The 19,374-nt window shown below is 41.2% G+C and overlaps 1 protein-coding gene across 2 annotated transcripts in view; it reads right to left on the bottom strand.

Annotated features, from left to right (window-relative positions):
- The window catches only part of TOPBP1 (DNA topoisomerase II binding protein 1), a 31,215-nt gene extending 15,044 nt beyond the window's left edge, over nucleotides 1-16,171 (bottom strand). The window contains exons 1-15 of one of the 2 annotated variants that reach the window (XM_048511227.1): nucleotides 16,078-16,171; nucleotides 14,636-14,782; nucleotides 12,198-12,281; nucleotides 11,539-11,673; nucleotides 10,165-10,308; nucleotides 9,267-9,448; nucleotides 8,533-8,726; nucleotides 6,898-7,077; nucleotides 6,029-6,198; nucleotides 5,313-5,476; nucleotides 4,499-4,743; nucleotides 2,910-3,211; nucleotides 2,170-2,342; nucleotides 1,310-1,521; nucleotides 345-637 (exon numbers count right to left, since the gene is read on the bottom strand). In XM_048511227.1, coding sequence (XP_048367184.1) covers nucleotides 345-637; nucleotides 1,310-1,521; nucleotides 2,170-2,342; nucleotides 2,910-3,211; nucleotides 4,499-4,743; nucleotides 5,313-5,476; nucleotides 6,029-6,198; nucleotides 6,898-7,077; nucleotides 8,533-8,726; nucleotides 9,267-9,448; nucleotides 10,165-10,308; nucleotides 11,539-11,673; nucleotides 12,198-12,278 — 2,475 coding nt within the window. In that variant the 5' untranslated portion in view covers nucleotides 12,279-12,281; nucleotides 14,636-14,782; nucleotides 16,078-16,171. Of the gene's footprint in view, nucleotides 1-344; nucleotides 644-1,309; nucleotides 1,522-2,169; nucleotides 2,343-2,909; nucleotides 3,212-4,498; nucleotides 4,744-5,312; nucleotides 5,477-6,028; nucleotides 6,199-6,897; nucleotides 7,078-8,532; nucleotides 8,727-9,266; nucleotides 9,449-10,164; nucleotides 10,309-11,538; nucleotides 11,674-12,197; nucleotides 12,282-14,635; nucleotides 14,783-16,077 lie in introns of both variants that reach the window. The other variant, XM_048511226.1, reaches the window with a different exon arrangement.
- Between the last annotated feature and the right edge of the window lie 3,203 nt (nucleotides 16,172-19,374).

Raw genomic sequence — 19,374 nt, 5'->3', positions numbered from 1 at the left:
ACTGACGAAGAGGACGACATTTTTGTGAACAATTATTCAAAACATTTTTGTTTTGTTATGGTGTTGTAAACATATTTTAATATAAGCATTCCACTGTAACAACTGGGCATAACCAACATTTCCGAAGGCTTTCACAGCCAAGATCTACCAGACCACGGCCACACAGCCTGGAAAGCCCACAACAACTAACTCACATTTCCTTTTTAAACTATAATCCAGCAGCAGGATGGTGTCCGTTGTTATTGAACTCTTGGGAGTGAGTGGCAACTGTTAACATGCTAGTGCCCCCCCCCCCAACCAACCAACAACACTGAATATTTGAACAAGATTCCCAATACATTTACCTTGACATCAAAAGAAGGCTTGAAGAGCTTGTCTTTTGACAAGAATTTGGATGGGGTATCCAAATGCAAAGATGGTTCTTTCTGTACTGGCTTCCCTTCTAGTGGAGGGCTTGCCTTTTTACCAATATGGTGGGAAATAACAGTCTGGAAAGCTTTACTCTGGAATCGGTTCATATCAAGAGGTGTCACAGCTGTGCCCTTCCCACTTTCAAAGATATTGTGGGGTCGGTCAGGTGTATTTGAAGGTGCTGCACCTATTTCCGCCAGGGCTGGATCATTTTTGAAGGTCTGTTCTATGAGTTAAAAAAAAGAAAGCTTCATAATTTGCACTTTCCCCCCTTTTGTAAAGATTATTTAATATTTTCTTTTAAACTACAGAATACTCTAAACTTCATTTTTTTCTAGAATGTGCACCGCACACAGATAAGCTGGACCTTAGGAGGGGAGCACCCTCTTCTCCTTTTCTGCATGCACTGAACTGTATGATGATGAAGCCGGTTTTAAGAGGGGACACTGCATTATCAGAATGCTAAAAAACTGATGTAATGAAGTTGGTTGTTTGTCTTCTAAGTGATGACTTCTGGAATCAAAGGAAATCTCACATACGCACCGACATGCAAAGGCAAATCTGGATCCATGCCAATCTTTACATATAGTGCATTAGATACACTGGCAGGTGGCCAACCTATGGTGCTCCAGATGGGTGGCCAACCTATGATGCTCCAGACCAGGGGTGACCAACCTATGGTGTTCCAGATGTTCATGGACGACAATTCCCAACAGCCAATTGGCCATGCAGACACGGGTTGATGGGAATTGTAATCCATGAACAGCTGAAGCACCATGGATTGGCCACCTCTAGCTTAAGAGAACTATGTTTGAGAAAAGAACAACATAAATCTAAAGTTTCCCTTTTTCCTATTGTATGACATAAGCACACCGACGAAAACTTCACATTAGCGTACCTTCAGCGACTGCATTGTCAATCAAGAACTTGTTTTCCTCTGCCTTTTTCCCCGTCCTCGCAGACTCCAGCAGCCAAGCCAGAGTAACAGCTGGGAGATTCCATTTTTTTGCAGCCTCATACTTAGAACCATCTGGTTCTTTCAGCACCAGATGGGTGCTGACAAACATTCCTTTCCTGGGGTTGGCCTTTCTCACAAAGAATTCCTGAACTCTAAAAATGAAACCATATAACATTCCCATTCCATGCTTATAAAACAAAATCTGCAGTAGCATTTTATATACCCGGTGACTTGCAAGGATCTGTGAGGAAAGGGGTTATATTGCCCCCTGCCGTCTCCTACCACTTGCTCCATTACTTCCCTTCCCACCCACTGCTGTTTCTATTGCCTTTCTCCCTCATGGTGATGGTGGTCTGCACTACCCCCTTGGAGTTGGGCAAGCACCCTCCCCCCACCCCAATATTTGTCATATGTAAATATTGCTCTTGGTCCCCAATATTTTTAACAAATGGCATTTTCCTGCAAACAGGTGTTTCACATTTTTTTCAGAACCCTTAATTGTAGCCCTGGCTGGCCCTATTATGTAGATTTTTTGATCCATGTAAGTCTGGGTATTAGACATTCGAATGCTAATTTCATGCAATTGTTCAACACATTTAAAAACACTTTAAGATGTTCTGAAAATAAAAAGTGACACGTTTTAAGACCACAAAGAATACATTTAAATAGTTCAGCAATAATGTCCATTGCAGCAATTATTCTTTTTTATAAAACTTACAAATTGTCACTCCTCCCCTTTAATATTTCGGAGTTCTAAAAGGAACATGTGCCAGAAAACTAACAAATGACAAGTCACATACCTTGCCCCAAGCAGATTTGCCAGGTATATTAAAGAGTCTCTCTCTGTCCCACTGAATTGGCTGAATGATAAAACACATTTTTCCAAGGGGTTGTGTCCTTCCTTCACAAACACTGGTGTGAAAAGTGGACTTGACTGTGGATCTAGAAGGACTTGCTGTTCGACACACATCACCTAACAATGGTGAAATAAATTCTGCAAATTATTCAGTAATCCATAAATTAGTTCAGTAATATGGAGGGTCTGGGATAAGAAATCACCACATGCCAAGTGCATTATTTGGAGATCTCAGGGCCCAGTACAAAATTTTATGACCACTGATACACACACTTGCATACATTTCTAAAAACTGGATAGGTTCAAAAATGCAATTTAAATTCTAGCAATTGTTTAGAAACTAAAAGTATAATTCTGTTCCAGTAATCATCACCAGTAGCATCATGACTGGGAAAAAACTTCAGAATAGCAAAACTAATGTGCAGTTGCTATATAGAGATTCAGTTAGCAAATACCAACGGCAAAACAAGGATGGTGTTTTTAACAGTAATCCAGTGAGATTCTGAGCTGGTTCCACATGAATACGTACAAGATATTGGCTATATTATCTGTGGCACAAGAAGTCAGTGATTATTAGAGTGAAATACAATGAGATCGGAAAATTAATCATCAGTATCATTTTTGCTATTCCTAATTATACTTTGACTCGTGTATTTTAGATATTCTCTTGGGACCTACACTCACCAGCCATGTATTTGTAACCACCTCTCCAACAGTTGACTTCACGTTGCACCCCAATAGTGGAACCACAGCATAGTCAGCAATTGCTTTACTTTGTTGAGGTAGAACACGCCCTGCATACTCTTCAACCAGACTTCTTATGCAGGATTCATCTTCTTTGTCAAAGCCCAGAAGCGCAAACTTCTTGCCACAGAACAAGGTTCCTTCAACAACCGTAGAAGTCTCTGCCAAGGAACTGATACTGGCAGGGAACTCTTTTCGTTGCATGGTGGGGTGATTGGTATCACTGTAGTCCCCAACATCAACTGCAGGAAAAATGAAAAATGCTACAGTCCTACTACAGAAAAAATGTGTGAGCTAGATCCAACCAGCTTATCCGCTAAGAATTATGGGACATGCACGGACAAAAGCCATGTGGAATGAAGGCAATAAGGAGCAGAACTGGGAAAGACTGCATTAAAAAGTAGGCGGGATCCAAATACACACACATATACAAAATGGTGGCTTATTTACCCTTCAGGGACAACAGCACAGCCTCCTGTCCATCACAAAAACGTACCACATAAGAATTTATGATATATTTTGGCCTCCTACTCATACAGGTAACAAAGAAAGTTGAGAAAAGGCCTAATAATAATATTAACGGGTTACATATGATAAATTAATAAAACTTTAACACAATACAATAGCAGTTTTTTTTCATTAAAACAAACATGGTTCGTTCAATAGGCCTTCAGCAGTACAAATTGTTAAAAAGCACACTATAAAGCAAAAGTATTCAAAATACATTTCTGACCTGAGATTTAAAACACACACAAGAAGCAGGGCTGGTTTATTAACTACATAATTCCCTATTCGTTATTGGACTAAATTAGCACCACCAACATTATTTTTCAGATTGTTGCTGTATACGGTCCCAATATCTCTAGAACAGGGGTAGGGAACCTAAACAAAGGCATACGTAAAACTCTTCTGCCCTTACTCACGGCTCATGGAAGCAGACGCTGGCCCCATCTGCCACGCCCTGCAGGTGGCAAGGGTGGAGTGCGTCTATCAGCTTCTCATGGGAATGAAGCGAGGAGTAAAAGTAAAAAACCCAATATATACGAGTGTTATCTTTGGCTGCGTCATCAAAGAAATTATTTGCGGCTCAAGTGTTTTTCTTTTCCATGGAAGCGGGTGAAATAATAAGCTCTTCCAGGTGTTAAAGGTTCCCTACCCCTGCTCTAGAAGCAACTGTCAAAACAAATCATATCTCTATGGTGTGTATATTCACATTCAAGAAGCAAAACATCTTCCCCCTGATATTTTGGTTTTGCTCCTGTTCATGCATGCATAAGCCATGTATGAACAGATGGCCTCCTGACACATATCACATGTCTACAAGTCCATCTTCATCACTGGTTAAGCTGTTGTGATGCATCTTGTAGTCAGGGGCCGAGCTGCTACTATGTACCTAAAGAATGTTCAAATTCTAACTGCTGACAAATTTTGCAACACTCTGTGAGGTAAATAATCTCAAGGAAAGGAGGGACTGTATAGGGTTAACAGGACACAAAAACACCTTAAGTGATAGGATGGATGAATCTTACCTGCAGTAGAATTATTAGGGACATATTGAGACAGAAGGTCTTCATCTGCTTTGTGAGTGGCTGTAATGTTCACAGCTTCTTTCTTTGAAAAGTTATTTTGTTTAGGAAGGACTGACTTCATTAAGTCGTGTTCCAAAATGGAACTGTCCACTGGCTGGTAGGTTGCAGGGATATACTGTTCCTCAGTTACTAAATAACCTTTTCTAAAGCATTCCAGAAGCCATTTTGCTGTCACAATATATGGTCTGTAAAACAAAGACATGAATTACAGATGGGGGTAGTAGATATTTTACATTCCTACCACAAAACCCAGTCTGACTCACTTTGTCAAAAAGTGACACACAGATTTGAAATGAATGTTCACAGCTTGCCTTTTGAATTAAAACAAAATTCCTGTTAATTGAAGATTTCCTGGATAAAGCATGAGGGCAGCAAAGGATTCCTATGTATGATTTTAACTGCAAGCCATATCCTCCACATGCAACAAAATACAAAGGAGTTCCATGTACATAACTCTGGTCACAGTTACAGGTAACAGGGGTTATAGATCACTTTTCTCTCTCAGATCTGATCTACAGTTCTCATTAAAATAATTACCTCTGGATGAGATGCTCATCATTGTAAACAAAAGGATGTGCAATGTGAAAAAATTGTTTTTTTAACCAAAAAAATCAAAATGCTTCTAGAAGAAAATAAGTTTGCAGACAAAGATATTTAAACTGCCCTCCTAAGAAGGTCTACTCAGAATCTTATTCAGGTCTATTACTCTCAGGAAATAGTTTTTTTTAGAAAAAGCACTATTAGTTATTAATACCTCTGTGACGTCTTCTTCAAAAATTGTTTCAGTTCATCATCAGAATCGCCAACAATAACGTGCGTCACATCCTCATTTAGATGATTAAAACGAACCCCACCTCCAGAATTAATCAGCCTTCTCATCTTATCTAACTTCCGGCCACTGAAACCAGAGAGGTAAATCTGGAAGGAAAAAAAGTATAGAATATGCTTAATCCAAAGCAGTAGATCTGGGTGATCGTATTAAAGAGACATCCTAGGTATTTGCAGCCTAATGTCGTTTCCTCCTAAAAAAGTTTGCACTACTTCCCGTTGCTGAAGAGGGAAGTTGCTGCAAAGTATGAATCATTTACTTGGTCTGTATCTTAAGCCTTTTGCTCTCAAGCAGAGCACTTTGTTTTTAATCTCATACATAAAACTTCTTGTTGGATACTGGAGATGCAATTAATCTGGATTTCCTTAGAATGGAGTAATATGCAAACTAATAATGGGAACAGCTATGATGTATAAGTAGTTCCCTAACAGAGAACCTTAACGCTTCTGGCTGCTGAGAGAAGCCTGTAGCTGCCTTTTTCCAGAGGAAGACACAAACAGAACTGACAGGCATTCACTGCCATTCATTAGTTCATGAGGGAAATGTACAACTCTGCTCTGAAAAACATGGAAACTATAGTTCTGTAGGACAACGTAACTAGGTGAGTAATTTCACGAGTGCGTGTGTACTGTCAGACGTACGCGACAGCCGTCTAGTAAATCTTCGGGAGCCTGCAAAGAACTAATGTCCAAGTTGATCAGATCGTCAAGAGGCACATCCAGTTTGATATTTACAGCCGAGCTACATCCAGTTTCATTAACTGAACTGAAATTTATATTTGAAATATGGCTGACGTCTGAGAGGGTCCGACCTTTGAATAAAATTCAAATAAAGAAAACACACAGATTTTAGTGAAGGGTATAATTGTGCAATCTATGATCTTACTCGAAAGAAAGAAAGAAAGAAAGAAAGAAAGAAAGAAAGAAAGAAAGAAAGAAAGAAAGAACATGAGCCCTCCAGGGGAGGGCGGTATAAAAATCCAATAATTAATTAATTAATATTAATTCATTAATTCAATAATTAATTAATTAATTAATTCAATAAGTACAGACTAAAAATATTTTATTTTTCAAATGTACCATAAGTACAAGTATTTAGACAATATATGATTAGTGAAAATATCCTTTTAGTTACAGAAACCACTTAAGATATGCTTTTGTAAATTTGTAAATTTGTAAATTTACAGGGCATTAGTATCACTAATAAAATATTAGGCCTGCATTTCTTTCCTCACGTTAATAATTACCAAAGACACCAAGGGCTATGATGGGGTTACAAATGTGGACTTGCCTGGGCTTACCTGGTGCACTAGATTAGCTTGGGTGATCTTGGGCTAGTCACAGCTCTATGGAACAATCTCAATCCCCCCACCTCACAGGGTGTTTGTTGTGAGGGGGGAAGGGAAAGGAGTTTGTAAGCCCATTTGAGTCTCCTTACAGGAGAGAAAGGGGGAATATAAATCCAACTCTTCTTCTTCTAATTACAGACACCCAACTACCTTATTACTTACTATGAGGCTGGCTGGATTCACTGGTAGGAGTTGATGTGCTGGGGGCATTCTCTTGCTTTGAAGCAGATTCTACTGTATAGTTTGATTGATCCTGGCAAAATCCCTTCTCAAGACTGTCAAAGAACCACTGGATAGAAATACAGTAGACATTCCACCTTCTTGCACACTCATATTTTGGGCCTGTCCATAGATAAAAAAAGCCCACATAATCATGTTACAAGCACTTCTTCAGTGATATGTGAAAACCTATATTTTTCATTCACTTTGTACATGACATGTCAATTACACAACTTGTTCCTTTTAAATGATTGCATTGATATATTTTTGCTGTTGTGAGTTGGACAGGGGCGCAGTAACATTTTAAAAGGATGCCACATAACTGCATTGAAGTCAAGATTATATCATGGTGGAGAAAATTTTGTTCCCTAGACTTCATACAAATAAATGCATTTAATGGAATTTTGCAAAAGACTATCAGAGTATCATTCAAACAATCAGAAAACAGAGGGGGTTTTTTTATATCTATATTTTTAGTTTTAAAACCCTGGGATATCAACCCTCCTTCCCCATTTTCTTGATCTAGATTTTGTTTTTATATTTAGTCATGTTTTTTCTTTTTGGCTGCATGAACCACATCTTCAGACCTTTCCCATGCTACACTACCATGAGTGTGGTCACGCTACACCCAATTCCGTAAACTAGCATAAACTTCCATGCTAAGGAGATCACAGATGTCTCTTGAAGTAATGGTGGTAATTCCCCTCCAAGGGAGAATTCTTTCATGCCTGAAGAAAGTGGCACCTTTAGAGGAACAGATGTGTGCGCTCTAAACCAACATGCTTCCTAACTAGTCTTTAGAAGTAGAATTTCAGGGTTATGACAGAAAAACAGAAAGGGGAGAGGGTTTTTTTAAATAAAGGAGACTGGGTTTTTAACTGCTCACTTTTACTGTAATTTAATCCATGTAAACCATGAGTAATATGATTTCAGATTTTTCTGTTTTCGTTTTCAGCTACAATTCTGTTGGGTTGGTTCACTTTTTAATCGGGTCTCTCTATTTTAAAATATTGTTTTTTATTCTGGAAATTGTTTTTGTGCTGGAAATGGCTGGAAATGTTTTTTGTGCTGGAAATTGCTCAGGAAATCCTTAAAAGCTCAAAATATGAACTGTTACATAAAATGAGGGAGAATATGACAAGCCAGTGGTGCAGTCCTCAACATGGCGCAGGGATCTGCCACCTGCAGCTCTCCAGATGTTCATGGACTACAATTCCCATCAGCCCCTGCCAGCATGGCCCACTGAGGCTGATGTAGTCCATGAACATCTGGAGAGCTGCAGGTTGCAGACCCTGAGGGACATCAAAGGAAGGTATGGTCTGAACAGCTTGTTATTAGAAAACATTAAGTTGCTATCAAGAATCTGTTTATCAGTTGGTCAGCACACCACACTGACCACCTTACTAGACCAACACTTTCTGAAACATAAACTGAAACTGACATACTGAGGCTACTTCCTCCATTCAGAACTGATCCCCAAGAAGCTGACAGCTACAATCATGAAAACATTTACACACGGACAAGAAGTCTCTGGAGTTCAAACTAAAGAAAAGGCATGCATTTCAAAAGAGCATTTACCTTTGGGGTCTTGAACAATAAGATGGGTACATTCATTCATCTTGAGCTCCCCTGAGTACTGGCCACCATTCTCAACAGTCAGACGCTGGATCTCTTTTCGGTCCTGACTGCTCAAGCCTGTTACACAGACTGTGCAACCACGAAACAAAGGACATAAGAAGTTTCCCATGTTTATGTCTGTGTACCTAATCATGCTGTTGGAGACAAGAGCAAGAAAACACATCTGTACTCTCTAACTCACGGGAAAACTGAAAGCACTGGAACCACGGCATGAGTAACTGAACGTGACACAGAATTGTACAGCTATGGAGCAATGAAAAGTAATGTGTTGGATCCCATCATACACAGAAGTGTGACTTCCCTGCTTCCCCTTCTCATTGCAATCTGAAATGCCCCAGAAATGCTGCCCCAGGGAGGAACCCTCATGAGCAGCGTAAGAGGAAAACTGGAGAAGTAGTGTGACACGGGAAGTTTTAGTGAAAACCACCATCCAACACAAACATGGAGGTGTGGATTTCTGATGGGGTCCAACCCAACATGCTATGTTTCAGGCAAGAAGGGTCAGTTTGGATATTATTCCTAGTGGTGACATATCTTACTACAGTTTTACAATAGTTGGAACCTTACTGCAACTGGAACATGGACATACAGAGTTAAAATATTGTTCAGAAAAGATCATAACTTAGATCTTTCAAGTGTTATTGTTTTCCTAAATGTATACACTGAAATCTCACCAGTCTTGTGATTTCTCCCACAATGCTGTCACCCAAGAGGGAAGTAAAATGGGTTTCTTTAAATTAGCAGCAACGAAGTATTTTTTGCTTCCGACTTCTCCAGCTATAAGATGTGTTACTGAAACATTAAGTTCTCTGTAAATACGGCCACCCATCATCTGTACATATTTGTGGACCTCCTCCTACAGAAGGAAATAAATCATATGGTAGCTAAGAATGAGTCTAACAAATCCTGAGAATGTACAAAGTATTTTAAATACTGAAGGTATTACATTACCATAATGTTAGTAGAAGCACAACTAAAGTGCCATGTCTCCCTTTACTTAAATACTTAAAATATAAATAGTACAAGGAAAAGCTGAAAGTGGTCAAATAACATGTCCCCAGAAAATGAAAAAGTTTTTTGTTCAGCTAGAAAAACAATCAAGTATTAATATCCTCAAAACAAGAGAAGCATAGATTTGTGCACATTATTATACTACAATAAAAGAATAGGAAAATGGGATGAATTTGATTGCAGACACTGTGGAGTCTTTTATGACTAAAGGATTAAAAGAAAGCAGACATCAGCCAAAGATGTCTTAGGCACAGCGACACCCTTGCCACCCCACCCACCTGATCACTTTGAATTCTAGGTGTCTAAGAGAAAACTCACCTCTTCTTGCCTTTAAGAGACAGTTTGAAAGTAAATTTCAGCGCAGTCCCAAGTGACACACTTCTAAGACCACTGAAGTAAATGGATTTGAAAGGGTACAGCAATGCTTCAGACTGCATTTTTTGGCCCCTAATTCCCAGGCACAGGCATTTCAGAACAATAAACCGGTCACGAGCCCCTAAAATTCATCTAGAATATAAACCCCACATTGTGACTGAAAAAAGTAATGAAATAATGCATTACTCGTGCTTCTTTTTGAAGATTTGTACAGGACACCGTCACATCAGCCATTGTCATGTTATAAACTGGGTAATCCGCTCTCGGAACACATAGTTGGTTTTGCATACAGTAAATTACTACCTGTGGTCCAACAATCCTACAACCAAGCTGAAACAAGAGACAAAATAAGCCAAAGGCAATTAATAGGATCTTTTCTCATCTAGTGTGCATGAGAAAATGCCTGTTCTCTTGTGAGTTTCTACCTGAATTGCTCATTACCAAGATATTGTCATCACACTAGCAATTCACACATAACAAAAAGTCATGATTATGGGAACGAGTGTCAGAGTCTCGGGGTTCAGTACTGTATCCAGCATCATTGATATGCCTGATAGTATGTAGGAGCAGCAGTGGCGTAGTGGTTAAGAGGAGGTGCATTCTAATCTGGAGGAACCGGGTTTGATTCCCCGCTCTGCCGCCTGAGCCGTGGAGGCTTATCTGGGGAATTCAGATTAGCCTGTGTACTCCCACACATGCCAGCTGGATGACCTTGGGCTAGTCACAGCTTCTCGGAGCTCTCTCAGCCCACCCACCTCACAGGGTGTTTGTTGTGAGGGAGGAAGGGCAAGGAGATTGTAAGCCCCTTTCAGTCTCCTACAGGAGAGAAAGGGGAGATATAAATCCAAACTCTTCTTCTTCTATGTAGTGTTATCCTGCTTGCTGCTTTGTACATAATTAGGCACCCCTGGCTGGAAGTTGGTAAGCTTAAGGGCAAGATATCATCATACACTAGCCCCAACGAGGAGCGCTGCAAGGTCAGGCTCCCAGGCAGCGAGATTAGGCAGATGTCTTCACTAGACATAATTAAACCTGAGTGGTTCCCACTCGCATGAAAGGGAAAGAGAGAGAGCGGGCTGATAAACTGCCAAGGCTTGTTTGCAGGCCTCAGAACTGGCTTGAAGAAACATGGATTCTTGTATCTGCTCCAATAATAAAGACTTCTGCAACCAAAAGCAGAGTCTGTTTACTGGGCAAGAATCGTAGACCTAACAACAAGCCTTTGCATGCAGTTTGGAAAGTAATCACTGATGTCACAAACATCACGGTACTGTGCCATCAAATCAGTATAGTTATCTTGCCTGTTACCCAAACTTCCAAATCAGTATTAAATCAAAACTAAAATGATTAATTTCCAAGTAACATACAGAATCAGGAGGAAGAAAGATCATGCGAACCCAAGGATTTGCAAGACTTGTTCCTGTAACAAACAACCATATTGTTGCATGTGAACTATATCCTGAGTATTTTCTCCAGCCACTGAATGAAAAGAAAGAAAATGTTTACATTAACTTGCTTTTTGGTACAAAACATTTAAGGATTAGCAGGTGCACAGCAAACCTTTTGAAGGTGGTTAAAAACAATGCCACTGAACTGATCACATATATAAAGGGATTTGTCATTCTCTTGTATTTTCAGCGCAGCATCCTTTTCAAGAATCTGCAGACATTCATCAGATTTAAATTCTTTTAGCAACTGAAAAACACACAAAAGTATTATAGTTAATGTGAATTTGTATGTGCTGTGCCTTCCCTCCTATCACTATTTAAACAGTGATTGCACTATAAAATGCAAGACTACAAATGGCTGGAGCGACAAAAAAAGCAAATGTACCATCCCTGCCAAATTCTCTCCCACCCCTACTTCTTACGCTTTAAAAAAATGCCTGTCAGGGGTTACCTGCCAGCCAATGATCTTACGTGACAACAACTGGTATTTTTTCAAGCTGCCAAATATGTACAGGAACACAGACCCCTTTTCCAGAAATCCGGAGGGGTGGTGAGGGTTAAGCATCTCTAATTTCTTTTATCCCACATTTGGGATTTTCTAGTAATTCCTTTCTAATTCCCCTCCTGTGTCTGGATTCTTTGTATATGTTTTTGACACATACTCTGAAGCCGAGTTCAGAATTAGATGTGTGTAATATCATTGCACTAAGAGTCAGCGTACACATTGCATCTACTAAACATTTAACCAAGCTTAACCAAGCTCAAACTCACCTCGAGGGCCTGAAGGAAAAATTCTGAATTTTTTTCAGACTTTAAAAATTTCACAAAATATTCCTTGCTGCTATTCATCATAAACTAATGAAGGAAAGAAGAAAGCAAATTTATAACTCCTTAAAACAAATAATTAACAACAGGTCAGAGGAACTGTCACCTGCTGATGGACGCCCACCCAAGGAAAACTATGGAACCAATAAATTTTTACCAAGCAAAATAAAACAGTTATTCAGACCTGAGAATATTTGGAATTTCCAACAATTCATCCCCGGTTTAAGCCTTTATTTGGCATAAACAGTATAAAATCATATCTAAATCGCATCAAAATACAAACTTGCAACATATAACAAATGAAGTTAATTCATGCATACTGTTGCTTATGGGATATTTCTAGTAGAAAGTTCGCAGCCATTTTACAGAATGTAACATCAGAATTATTTAATAAGAACGATAGTCTGTTTAGTTCATCCAGCTCGCTAGGTATCATAGAACGCATCCTACAGTATTTGACCCTAATACTTGCCAATTTAGGACAACAGAATAATTGGTGAGTTAATGTTTCTAATTGATTTGCACCACATGAACACACCCTTTTGCACATTTCCAGATTGTTATATCTACCTCGTAGTATGGCAGAAGGGAAAACATTGAAACGAGCGAGTGAAAAAACTCTTCTCTGATCTGGATTAGTCAGATGATACAGATAGGAGGCCATTCTGTTGTGTTGTAAGGGGATTGATAGATGTAAAGATGAACAAGTTTTTCTCGCTGCCAGAGTTAAATAGTTCCATTCTCTCACCAACAATTTTTGTTTTAATAATTTATACGATTCTGAACAAGTTAAAGGTAGAAGGGAGTCAAGGGGTATACCAATTGATTCGATCTTCCTCTCTATCAGTGAGAACCATGAATTACTCTGGGTATCTGATAGTATTAGGTGAACCAGAGAGTGCTTATTATGTGTATAATGCAAGTGCAGCCAAAATTTAAAGGCCCTCGACCAGACCTGAGAATATGTTTATTTGCATATTCAGCAAAATCTTGAACTTTTGCTTTAAAAGGAGCTACTCCTGCATTGTGACAAGCACTCTCAGTTTACATTCCCATCAGTTCTCTACAAAGTCATGCATTTTTAAAATATATTTCACCACTGATCATATTAAGAGGAAGTTATTCCAAGGTAATTATCATCCAAGTTAGTAGTTTGAAAAAAACTGTTTACTCTCCAAAATATACAACTGTCAATTTTCTTGAGAAACTGACAATTTGAAAACTTCATATTCAGAAACTTAGTGGTCCGTCTTAAGAATGCTACAAACTTTTAAAGATTATAATTATGATAGGAATTTTTAGTGCATCTGGACATGGTGGACATTTTTTTAGACAATGTGCAACTCCAGACTTTCATTGTTTTCAGGTGGGAAAAAAGGTGTAGCCATACCCGCAACAGACAGAAGGGACATAATGATTTATTTAGTAGCTATTTATATTCTTAGTGGCCAGTAAGGCCACTAAGTGGCCAGTAAAATATACCATAAGGCAGAAGACAGCAAATTAAACCACAAAGCAAGAAGGAGGGGCCATTGAGAGAATCCAAAACAAAACAAGTCTCCACCCACTAGTAGAAGTCAGCAATAGAAGGGGACCAAGCAAATGTTCTACAATTTTGGCACCACATCTAAAAGGCCCTTCCTTGGGTTGGCACCATCTAACCCAGAAAAGCAGAGGCATCTGAAGTGGGGCCTCAGTAGATGACCATTAAGATGAAATCAGTTCATACAGGAGTAGGCAGTTGTTGAAGAAGGCCTTGACAAATCCCAGGGACCAGAGCACCAGACATCCAGGAAGTTCTTTGTGGCGTCTAGTATTTTCAGCAGTCATTTATTGTTAGTCTCTCTTGATGATTCTCATTAGAAGTACGTTTATTTAGATGATGGACAGAGGTTAGCTTTGTTGTTAACCCATGCTTATTTATATGCTACAGTACTCTTTGTTATAACCTTAAAATGACAAGAAACTGTGAAGAGTGTAGGATTGGTATCTATAATTAGAAATAAGCCATTAAAATATTAAACCTGAAGACTGAAAAATAAGCTTGATTCCTCAATTGCGCCCCTGCTCGGTTACATCTAGATTACCCTCCTATGGAGGAGTCCGGCCGCTCCCTAGGGGAGGGTTTTAAGAAAAAGGGTTTACCGGGCGCCTTCTACTATGGTATTACCGCTGTTTTTAATGAAATCCAGTATATTTTAACGAGGGAGCCTCTGTGGGTTGCTGTTGTTTTAATTGTATAGTTTGCTCCTGAGCTTGATTTATATTAGTTTTGTTGTACACCGCCCGGAGCCCCTCGGGGATAGGGCGATATAAAAATCTAAATAATAAATAAATAAATTTTGGGGGCGACATAATATGGAAGAAAATTTGTCAAAGCCTACCTGAAGGTATGTTGGTCCCAAGCTACGTAAGTATACAGGACTTTCAAGGTCAATGCCCTAGCACTGGGCCCATAAACAAATTGGAGGTCAATTTTGTAGATGGACCCAAAGTGGAGTGATTTGGTCCTTACAACCACAAATGATTCTCTTTTGTGTAGGGGAGATAGCAAAGGAAGAAAAAACTCAAATTATATCCCTTTATAAAACATGTCTTCTCTTGTTCTTCCAGAACTGGAGATTTAGATCTTGTTGAGTATTGCACAGCACAGCAGAGGCAGCTGGATAAATTAACAGAGGCTGCTTGTTTGTGGGGTAGTTAATATGTAGACAGTTATTTTGAGGAGGTACTGGCGCTAAATCTGTCTAGTTTGTCCTATTTGTTGATATCGACCACCTTTAGTGATCAGGAAAGTCAGGATACAAATGATTAAATATGAACAAAAAAAATTAAAATAACAAAACAATGAAAAATTATTAGTGGCGACTGGTACCCCAAGAATAAAAGTCTTTACATTTTTTATACTTTATGAAGGCATGGAAGACATCTAAGAGATGACTCACAGGGCTCCTAGGTTTAAATCTCTTTCAGCCATGAAACTCAGACTAGTGATTTACCGGCCAGTATTTCAATTCAGCATGCCAGGCAGAGTCATTGGGAATCTCAGGCACATCCGTATTAACTCCTCAGAGAAAGGGCAGGAGACCCGATCTATTATGTGGCGACCATTGTTCATGTATTAGAAAAGTCAGAGATCGGATCACCAGATCAAGATGGCACCTCAGATCACTGATGGGAAGCACATTAGGATATTGTGCGTTCTCCAGGCTGTGTGGCAGAGGTCATAATACCAGACCATGGCTACACTGCCCGGAAAACCCACAACCTGCCAGTGAAATCCTTATTTATATTCTATTGTTTATATTATATTACTCGTAGTTTATGTTTATTATTTCGGTAGCATTTTAATTTTCTGCCTCAGGCACCAAAGTATCTTGGTCCACACCTGACAACACAACAGCCTCATTTTGTACAGCATAGCCCCACATATGGACTTCAGGGATATGAAAGTGGATTCATTCAGCCCAAGAGGAAAGGCGCGTTTATGTTCTCTCCCTCTTCAAAGGATGTCGTTTCATGGGACGAGAAGGGGGATCTATGCAGCTGCCCCACCCCCGGCTTCCTTCAATATACTGCTGTGTAATTAGTCCGCCATTATTCGAGTCTTCTCCGTCTACCCACCTACCAAACACGCGGACGTAAATACAAAAATCCCGTGGAGGGAGGGCGCCCCCCCCGCCGCGCGAAAACCCAGGAGGCGGAGCCTGCGTAGCTAGGCAACGCGATGGGATAAGCGAAGAAAGGCGGGAGCGACACGGGGGGGGGGGGCGAGGATATAACAAGCGATGTCCTCTCTCTCTCTCTCTCTCTCTCTCTCTCTCACCTCCTTCCTGTAAGTTCGCCGTTCACCGTTTGTCCTCCACACGCCCAGCCGCCAACTTGCTCTTCCGCAGGCAGGCGGGAAAGCCCATCGAGACCAAGCGCGCATGCGTGATCCCGCCTCCAGCCTCTCCGTCATCCTGTCAAAGTTTCTTCTTAAAAAGGCACCGCAGGGGAGCCTTGTGTGGAAAGAGGGCCGTTTGCCTCGCGTAGTAGCCCTTTTAAGGAAGGCTTCGTCGAGGGGATGTCGTGTCGTGCTGGTCGTATGAAGGAAGCGCGGGTGTTTTCAAATGGAGCCGTCGCTCTATAGAGAAGTTTATGCGGCCAGCTGAGGCCACTACTTGGCAGCTGCGTGTGTTAGGGGAAGGGTTAAGTGAGAGAATGTGCGCGGCAGTTGCTTTGGCTGGAGAACCTCTTGATGCGTCGATTCCTGCCTCTGGGACCCTTGTATATGCAGGATCACCTTTCCCACTATACCCCCAAAGCAGTGGTGGGATTCTAAAGTCCAACCTCTGGGTCGCCGTCCCCCCATCGCCGCCCACTTACCTGGCTGCTGTGCTGTGCCCCCCCTTTCCGATGTTGGGCAGGGGGGAGGCGAGAAAAGGTGGCGGCTGCGGAGGACTGACTGCGGGGGGCCGGCGATCGGACCACGCTCCTCTGGGCCAGCGGCGTGGCTGCCCTGGTGGGATTCCAGCTAGTTAGCTACCGGTGCATCCCACCTCTGTCCCAAAGGCTGTTATGCTCCAAGGGAAACCACCTTCTGGTAGTTCCTGTCCCCGTGGGTATTTTGCTGTCCTCTACCAAGGGCAGGACTTTTTTGGCTTTGGCCCCAACCTGCTGGAACTCACAGGCCCTTTCTGCAGGGAGTGGTTACCCCAAGATCTGTGAGGGTCACTGGGAAAGATGGGTAATAATTGTGAATTTCTGCAGGGGGTTGGAGTAGAAGACCCCATATGTCCTTCTGCGGCCTCTGCGTTCGGCAGAGGCCAACTTGCTGGTTGTCCCTAGCCCCTCGATGATGCAGTTGGCCTCCACCTGGGCCAGGGCCTTTACAGCCCTGGCCCCTGCCTGGTGGAACGCTTTACGTTCTAATTACTAATTACACCACCACAAAATACGGGATTTTGGAGAGTTCCGCAGGGCCTGTAAGACCGAATTGTTCCACTGGGCCTTTGGAGGGGCCGGCCGCTGATGTGCGCCCTCCTCCTCCCCCTTTTACACTCTGGGCCCTAATTTCTATGGGGCCCTCAGCTCTCTGGGTTTGTTTTTTCCAGGGTGGGTTTATTAAGTTTTATGCTGGATGCCGCTGAAATCTTGTTTAATCTGCTGTTTTAAATGGGGTTTTAATGTGATTGTTTGTTAGTGTGTTGTTCACCGCCCAGAGCCCTTCGGGGGAGGGGCGGTATATAAGATTGATTATAAATAAATAAATAAATAAAACTGACCTGCCAGATTCTGGAAGGCAGAGCTGTAGTGGTGGAAAGTGCCATCAACCTCTGCGTGGGCTGGGAGAGTCCTGAGAGCTGTGACTGGGCCAGGGTCACCCAATAGGCTTCAAGAGGAACTGAACCCAGTTCTCCAGATTAGAGTGCAGCGCTGTTAACCATTACACCAGAGAGGTCTCCAACCTACAGCCCTCCAGATATTCATGGACTACAATTCCCATCAGCCCCTGCCAGCACAGCTAATTAACAGAGCTGATGGGAATCATAGTCCATGAACATCTGCAGGACCATAGCTTGGAGACCCCTACACTATACCATACTGGCTCTCAAGAAAGAGCAATGGTAATAAAAATGGGAGACAGTCTGTAAGTCCTCCTTGGAGTGTGGTGTGTACGTTGAGCATGGACAGTACCGCATGAACAGTAATTTTAGGTTGCCACCCTCCAGGCAGCAGCTGGAGATCTCATGGAATTATAACTGATCTTCAAGTGACAGAGGTCAGCTCACCTGGAGAAAGTGGCTGCTTTAGAAGGTGGACTCTTATGTCACTATACCCTCCGCAAATGCCACCCTCCTCAGGCTCCACACACACACACACCCCACAAATCTCCAGGTGTTTGCCATGCCAGAGCTGGCAACCCTAATGAATGGATAGATGCCTTCAACATGTGGCATAAGATTTAAAAAGAACAGCCCTGAGTATTTGTCCACCCCTATGCCAGGAACCATAGATGTAAACAAACATGTTTTCTGCATTATGTAGGGGTTAGACTTGATGACCTATGTGGTCCCTTCCGACTCTTATGTTTTTATGTATATTCAAACTGGTCATTCTTGCATATGTGAAGGGGCATTGCTTGAATGTTATTGTTTATTGAGTACTTCAATTTTAGGAACTAACACTGCTATTAAAGTTGTTACCCACTGCCCAGGGAACAAGAAAAGTGATTTCAAGTGATTTCAGCAAAGGCAGTGAACAAGAGACCAAAGGAGCGAGGATTCTTCGAAAGCAAGTGGATTCCTTATTGTGTCTCAAAAGCTCTCCAGAGAGAGATTGTGTCTCAAAAGCTCTCCATGGCTGTGCGTTGGCCTGTTTTATACAGAAACATCAAAGGTTTAGGTAAAGGGGGCAGGCCCCTGTACCTTCAGTACAAAGGAAAACATTTACAATATAAAGAGAACAGTTCAGTTTATATTTTATGAATGAAGTTGGGAAGTCTTGCAGCCGAGCGTCTTCTCACGAGACTTACGAGACTTACGGTTTGGGAGGAGAACACAGTTCATTCACGAAATTCATAGTAGTTGCTATCACACCTAAGAATCAGGCCAAACCCTCATCCTGGGGGCTGTGGCCCAGCGTTCAAACAAAGCAGATTGATGGAATCTGGGGCAAGGCATGAAGGTATCTTCTCCAAAGGCTGGACTTCCTTTGTTGAGATGGTTTTGCACATCCAAAGGCTTGGCTTCCTTGCTTGTGATCTCATCCTTCGGAATGAGGGAGGGGTCCTTGCTTTCTCCATTTCTTCACTTATCATTACCTAACAGAAATCTACTAAAAATCCTAAGTAACTTATAAAATAAAAGGAATATAAATAAAGCAACATGCTTCTTGGGTTCTTTCTCATTTTCCCTATTTGTGACTGCAATATCATGAGCAAGGTGGAATTAGTGGCATACCAAAGAATCTACACAGTATCTGAGAATGTGCCTTTAAACCAAAGCTGAGGATTCTAATACCTCATTATAGACAGGATAATATTACTCAAAACATCAAAGAATCTATAACGTGACTAAGTATCTTGAAGTATACATTATAGTGGGACAAAATAAAACAAAAGGACACACACACACAGACA

This window comes from Sphaerodactylus townsendi, linkage group LG11 (genome assembly GCF_021028975.2).
Source record: "Sphaerodactylus townsendi isolate TG3544 linkage group LG11, MPM_Stown_v2.3, whole genome shotgun sequence".
NCBI classification, from domain to species: Eukaryota; Metazoa; Chordata; class Lepidosauria; order Squamata; family Sphaerodactylidae; genus Sphaerodactylus; species Sphaerodactylus townsendi.
Note: the sequence above shows the minus strand (reverse complement) of the source record. Positions and strands in the feature narration are given on the sequence as shown.